The sequence below is a fragment of the Propithecus coquereli genome, unplaced genomic scaffold, assembly GCF_000956105.1.
Source record: "Propithecus coquereli isolate 6110/MARCELLA unplaced genomic scaffold, Pcoq_1.0 Scaffold272, whole genome shotgun sequence".
Classification (NCBI taxonomy): Eukaryota; Metazoa; Chordata; class Mammalia; order Primates; family Indriidae; genus Propithecus; species Propithecus coquereli.
The window spans coordinates 861625-868824 of record NW_012148308.1 but is presented as its reverse complement, the minus strand read 5'-3'; the positions used below and the strand labels follow the sequence as shown (position 1 = coordinate 868824).

General features: G+C 43.1%; 1 protein-coding gene across 4 annotated transcripts in view; it reads left to right on the top strand.

Annotated features, from left to right (window-relative positions):
• Positions 1–7200, top strand: part of CNOT1 (CCR4-NOT transcription complex, subunit 1) — a 102788-nt gene that overhangs the window by 29922 nt on the left and 65666 nt on the right. For all 4 annotated transcript variants that reach the window (XM_012647863.1, XM_012647864.1, XM_012647865.1 and 1 more), the window contains exon 2: positions 3304–3579. In XM_012647863.1, coding sequence (XP_012503317.1) covers positions 3478–3579 — 102 coding nt within the window. In that variant the 5' untranslated portion in view covers positions 3304–3477. The remainder of the gene's footprint in view (positions 1–3303; positions 3580–7200) is intronic.

Below are 7200 nucleotides of genomic sequence, written 5' to 3'. Positions count from 1 at the left end.
AAATTAGCCGGGCATGGTGGCGCATGCCTGTAGTCCCAGCTACTCGGGAGGCTGAGACAGGAGGATCGCTTGGGCCCAGGAGTTTGAGGTTGCTGTAAGCTAGGATGACGCCACGGCACTCTAGCCCGGGCAACACAGTGAGACTCTGTCTCAAAAAAAAAAAAAAACTGTTCTCAAGTGTAGGTTTGTCTTGTTGAGTATTTCATGCAATCTTTACAAAAGTTACATAGTGTATTATAGCTTAATTTTAGTGTTTTTACCCTCTCTTTATATGTAAATCAAATGGAATGTCAGAATTGTATGTGTTGTAAAACTATTGTAACTTACTGTGTGACACTGGGTATCTTTTCTGAACCTTTGTTTTTGCAAAATAAGGATAAAAACAACAGGATCTGTCTGAAATCTTTGTTAGGATTAAATGAAATTAAGTAGAGTACATGTAGGATAGTCCTTTCACGAGCATTAAAATATAATTCTCTTCCCTCTACGGGCTGCCCCCAGCAGCCCCCTACTTTAAAACATTGTCCACTGTGTTGTCAGAGTGACCTCTCTGAAATGTATACGTGATAGTTTGCTGTTTTAAAATCTTTTGTGTGTCTTTCTAACACTCAATTTAAAGCCCAGACTCTTGAGCTTGGCCTGTATTGGAGTTTGTGTTTTCTGGAAGCAGATATGAGCCAGTTTGGAATGCAGGGTATTTTTAAAGTTTCAAAAATTGTGGTGGAAGGGGGCCAGGGAAGACAGAATTGGGCAGAAGAACTGTGATGCAAGTCCAGCAAAACCCTGGCCAACTCCATGGAGAGTTTTAGATCGTTGTGTATCAACATTGTCCACAGTGGGCCCAAATGACCAGCCTTTATGTGTGCTACTCCAAGAAGGTTGTAGTCTTGGGTAATACGGCTCTGCGGCTAAGGCAAACCCTGGAGGTGCTGTTGGGACAACTAGAACTTCTTTGAAGAATGGAATATGGTGGCACGTGTTGGAGTTAACCCCAGCAAAGCTGTGTGTGAGCTGATTGACTTAATGCTACATTATAATTGGTTTGTTTATCTTCCCTACTCCCAAGTTCTTGAGATGTGGGTTTATCCTTTATTTATATCTTCTGTGCCTGTTATATAGTAAGTGTTCAAATAGAACTATAATGAAAGAAGGAATACATTATTTAGTCATTAATTTTGAAGGAAAATGTTAAAATGCTTAATTTCACTTGATGGCTGAGATTTCACAGTACATATATAGCTACAATTTTTTTTAGACAAGTAAATTCTGTTTTCAATAGTAACATTGCAGAAAGCCAGCCTCTTTTCTGTCACTTGGACTTTCTGTTTGTTTTTTTTTGTTTTTTTTTTTTTTTTTTTTTGTTTTTTTTTTTGAGACAGAGTCTCACTGTGTTGCCCGGGCTAGAGTGCTGTGGCGTCCCGAGTAGCTGGGACTACAGGCATGCGCCACCATGCCCAGCTAATTTTTTTCTATATATATTTTTAGCTGTCCAATTAATTTCTTTCTATTTTTAGTAGAGACGGGGGTCTCACTCTTGCTCAGGCTGGTCACGAACTTCCTGAGCTCAAATGATCCACCCGCCTTGGCCTCCCAGAGTGCTAGGATTACAGGCATGAGCAACCAGGCCTGGCTTATACATGGTGAATTCTGATTGCAGTGTAATTATGAGCAGATTTCAGACCATGATGCTATCGATAAGGTCAGCTCCTTGTATGCAGAGATTTTTGTATTTCAGTGGATCTTGGGTGAATTCTTTTAGAAATGTAGAGTTTTGTATGCTTGTCTTTTTTTTTTTTTAATTTTTAAGTTTTTTAATTTCAGCGTACTATGGGGGTACAAATGTTTTTGGTTACATTTTGCCTTCGCCCCACCCGAGTCAGAGCTTCAAGCATGTCCACCCCTGACACAGTGTGCACTGCACCCATTAGGTGTGAATATACCCATCCCCTCCTCCCTCCCACCTGCCCTACACCCGATGAATGTTACTATTTTATGTGCACCTAAGTGTTGATCAGTTAATACCAATTTGATGCTGAGTACATGTGGTGGTGGTTTTTCCATTCTTGTGATACTTCACTTAATAGAATGGGCTCCAGCTCTATCCAGGATAATACAAGAGGTGCTAGATCACCCTTGTTTTTTGTGGCTGAGTAGAACTCCATGGTGTACATATACCACATTTTATTAATCCACTCTGTTTGTCTTTGTACGGAGTAGTTCCCCCAACTCGGGTGGTTGGAGTCAAACTGATAAGCACCCTGCCATTTTAGCTGTACTGCTGCTTTGGGCTTCCCTTTCTGAATTCTCCTGGTGAACAGTTTCAGCAGTGAAGGAAGGAATTTGGCTTCTGGAGTTCTTACTTGCCTTTAAATCAGTCCTTACTTGCCGTTCAGATACCTAAAACATACATGATTGGTTAAAACTATAAGACCAAACTACCTGATTCTGCAGCAGTGACATAAGGAATAACGTTAAAAAATGGGATCTTATAAGTAGATTGCAGATAGGATGGAAAGGGTCTGAAAATAAGGTGAGTGTTCCTGTCCAGAAATCCTAATTTTAATTAAGTTCCTGCTACTTCCAAAGGACATAGTAGAAATTATCATTTTGAAATTGGTAAAATAGAAATCTCAAATTTTAGCAAGTTGTCTTGCTAAAATAAAACTTTTTGTGGTAGCATTTTCTTTTTATACTTGCCCTGTGTAATTTTGAAACTTGGCATTTTAATCAACCACGGTAGAGCTAGCTTACAATTTTTTTCAAGTCTTCAGTAACACTGTAGATACTAAGACAGTGACAGAGGTCATTTAACCTCCTTTTCCCTGAATATATTTTTTTGGAGATGGAGTCTTGCTCTGTTTCCTGGGCTAGAGTGCAGTGGCATGATCATAACTCAGTGCAACTTCAAACTGCTGGGCTCAAGGTAGCCTCCCATATAGCTGGGATTATAGGTGCATACCACCAAACTTGCTAATTTTTTGATTTTTTTTTTTTTTTTTTTTTTTGTAGAAATGGGCTCTCCCTATGTTGCTCAAGCTGGTCTCAAATTCCTGGCCTCAAGCGATCCTCTTGCCTCAGCCTCCCCAAATGCTGAGATTACAAGCATGAGCCACCAGCCTGGCCTCGTTTTTCCCTCATCTTTTTTAAAAGACCAGTCAAGTGAAGTATAGGAGTGGAAAAGGAACAAAGGAATCTGGAACTGGTTGTAATCAATTAGTTGTAAACACCACTGTACTAGGACCAGCCCTCCTTTTCCCCTAACTTAAAATTCTGGAATTTTTTTTTTTTTTTTTTTTTGTACAGGTGCCATGTTTCAGAACAGAGTAAGACCCCTGGTAAAGAAGAACTGAAGACACTGTACATACATCAGATATAGCCTAATTACAAAGAAAGCATTAACCTGCCTCTGAGGTGACTAAAGGGGAATAATGGTGATTTTGCGCCGGGCTCGGCCGCCTGCTTCCGCCCCAACCAGCAATGAATCTTGACTCGCTCTCGCTGGCCTTGTCTCAAATCAGCTACCTGGTGGACAATTTAACCAAGAAAAATTACCGAGCCAGCCAGCAGGAAATACAGCATGTAAGTAAACTAGTCAGAAAACAAGTACCATTAAAGGATTGAGTATACAGTGGAAAGAATGCTGGAAATTCATGTGGGTATGTTACATGAAAGGTAACTAACTTTTGCCTCTTATTTCAAGTGATTTATCTTCAGCATAATAAATAAAAAAGATTTTATCCCAATCTTTCTCTTTTATCTAAGAGATGGGGTTTCACCATTTACTCAGGCTGGAGTGCAGTAGCTATTCACAGGCATGATCCCACTACTGATCAGTTTGGGAGTTTTTGCCTGCTCTATTTTCGAGCTGGGTTGTTTCACCCCTCTTCAGGCAGCCTGGTGGTCCCTTGTTCCCAGGAGGCTACCATATCAATGCCCAACTTAGTGCAAACACCTAATGGACATAGTGTACTATAGCACAGAACTGCTGGGCTCAAGCAATGCTCCTGCCTCAGTCTCCCAAGTAGCTGGACTTACAGGCATGTGCCACTGTGCTCGGCCCTATTTTTTTTTTTTTTCCCCCAAAAAGGATTTTTTACAGCTTTTTATTTTTCATAGAAATTATGAAGTACGATCTGACTTGTTTTTTTTCCCTTGAGACAGAGTCTCAGTCTGTTACCTGGGTTAACGTGCAGTGGCGTCGTCATAGCTCGCTGCAACGTCAAACTCCGGGGCTCCAGCATTTCTCCTGCCTCAGTCTCCTGAGTAGCTGGGAGTACGGGCTTGTGCCACTGCATCTGGCTAATTTTTTCTATTTTTGGTAGAGATGGGGTCTCGCCCTTGTTCAGGCTGGTCTCGAACTCCTAACCTCAAGCGATCTCCCACTGTGGCCTCCCAAAGTGCTAGTTTTATGTGGACATTGATTTTCAACTCTCTTGAGTATATACTTAAGAATGAAATTGCTGAGTCATATGATAATGCTGTTTTTAACACTCTGAAGAATTGCCAGACTTTTTGAAAGTACATCATTTCCAGGAGCAATGCGTGAGGGCACCAGTTTCTCCTCATCCTCACTAACATTCATTATTACCTGTCTTTTTACTTGTAGTCACCCTAGTGAGTGTGAAGTAGCATCTCATTTGTGCATTTTTTTGGTTGTTTCTTTATTTTGAGACAAGATCTCACTCTGTCTCCTAGGCTGGAGTGTAGCAGCGTGATCATAGCTCACTGCTCAATGCAGCTTTGAACTCCTGGGCTCAAAGCGATCCTTTTGTCTTAGCCTCCCAAGTAGCTGAGACTACAGGCACATGCCACCAGACCCTGCTGCTTATTTTTGTAGATGTGGGGTCTCGCTATGTTGCAGAAGCTTACCTCAAACTCCTAGCCTCAAGCAATCCTCCTGCCTCAGCATCCTGAAGTGTTGGGATTATAGCCACTAGCCACTGTGCTGGCTTTATTTGTGGTTTTGATGTATAACTAATGATGCTGAGCATCTTTTCATGTGCTTGTTTGCATATCTTTGGGGGGAAATAATCCATTCAAATTATTTGGCACCCCCAATGTTTTAAAATTACTGTTTTCAGCCAGGCGGGGTGGCTCACACCTGTAATCCTAGCACTCTGGGAGGCCGAGGTAGGCGGATCTTTTTTTTTTTTTTTTTTTTTGAGACAGAGTCTCACTGTGTTGCCCGGGCTAGAGTGCCGTGGCGTCCCGAGTAGCTGGGACTACAGGCATGCGCCACCATGCCCGGCTAATTTTTTCTGTATATTTTTAGTTGTCCAATTAATTTCTTTTTAATTTTAGTAGAGACGGGGTCTCGCTCTTGCTCAGGCTGGTCTCGAACTCCTGAGCTCAAACAATCCACCCCCCTCGGCCTCCCAGAGTGCTAGGATTACAGGCATGAGCCACCGCGCCCGGCCTGGACTTTCTGTTTAAAAAAATTTTTTGTAGAGATGGTAATCTCACTATGTTGCTCAGGCTGGTCTCAAACTCCTGGCCTCAAGTGATCCTCCCACCTAGGCGCTGGCTGGGATTATAGGTGTCAGCCACCATGCCTGGCCTCTTCTGTCACTTACTCTAAAGGTTAGGAATGTAGAGCTGGGATGGGAGCAAGGATCTAGTTCTTGGCACTATTTTGATTTCCTTTGGTGACAGGTGGTAAAGAAACTTCTTGCAAATCATTGAATGCTTAGTATAATATAAGGAGGCAGATTAGTATATGTAATGACTTGCTTTGTTGTGGCTTAGTCTGATCAGACTTCATAGCTTTTTCTGGGCTTATGTTCCCTTTGTTATTTCTCCAGTTTGCCCCATCAGACAGGATTTTAGGGCATTCTTTAAAGATTAGCACCTGTAATTGTTATTTTCTTTTTTCCCTTTTCTCCTTTTTTTTGAGAAGAGTCTTGCTCCGTCTGCCTTGGTAGAGTGCAGTGGCCATCATTGTGGCTCACTGTAACCTCAAACTCCTGGGCTCAGATGATCCTCCTCCCTCAGCCTCCCAAGTACCTGGGACTACAGGTGTGCGCCACCACGCCCAGCTAATTTTTCTATGTTTTGTAGAGACTGGATCTCTCTTGCTCAGGTTGGTCTCGAACTCCTGACCTTAAGCAATCCTCCTGCCTCAGCTTTCCCAAGTATTAGGATTACAGGTGTGAGGACCAATGGGGGGTAACATCCGCACCGTGTGCTGGTCCCACTGGTCCAGCAGCTGCCTGTCCCTTGAGTGACCGCTTACCCCGAGGCCATTTCCACTGGTAACTGCTCAGATCCTGCCTTCATGTTGGGCCCTGGGGGGCAGGAACCCGTCTGCCAGGGGCACCTGGTCCCCTGGGGCGGTGAGACCCGAATTATTCTTCGCTTTTCCGCTGCTTCTCCCTCCCTCCTCTGTCCCTCACCCTGAAGTGGGAAGCGACTCTCTCCTCCCGGGTTCCATCCTGTCCTAAGCAGACAGGTCTCAGCGTAGATGCTGTGATCATCTCAGAACACATTTCTCTGCCCTTCACAGCCACTCTTGGTACTAGCTTGTCTGAGGCTTTAGGCCTTTGATTGCTCACTGATGTGCAGTCATCGAGCTGGGGTCTGGTCTGGGCTCTGTTAGGCTGTGAATCGTGGCCTCTCCTGGCCTGTTATATCGCCCCTGCACCCTTGCCCAGCCATCCATTCCAGGCCTCTTCACGTTGCCCCTGCCCCACAGTAAGTCACAAGACAGGCCTGGCCAAAGTAATTTCCTCTTAGCCTTCAGTCCCCTCCTCACTATGGCATCCCTCTCCTGAAGAGTTTACTAATGCCAGTACTACCACCCTAGGAAGCATACTTTTTCTAGCTTGCTGCCCCTCCTCTGCCCATGGTTTCCCTTTGTGGCTTGGGTTGTCATTTGCAAGGCCTTCCTCATCCTTTATTCTTGATAACCTATCTTCACTCCTGGAAAAGGTCGTGTACCAAACACATTTTGATAGACAAAAATTGTCTTGATAATGCTTTACTCTTGTGTATGGTCGGTTGCAAAAAATAATAAAGATGACTATTTACTTAAAAAAAAAAAAAGATTACAGGCGTGAGCCACTGTGCCCAGTCTTAAATTGTTTTTAATAGATGTCCTGTTACTTTAATAAAGTAACCCAAACTTACTTCTACAGAAAATGTAATAAAAACCTGGAATGAATATTTTATGGGGTAGAATATGTTTAAAAAGTTAAATATGGG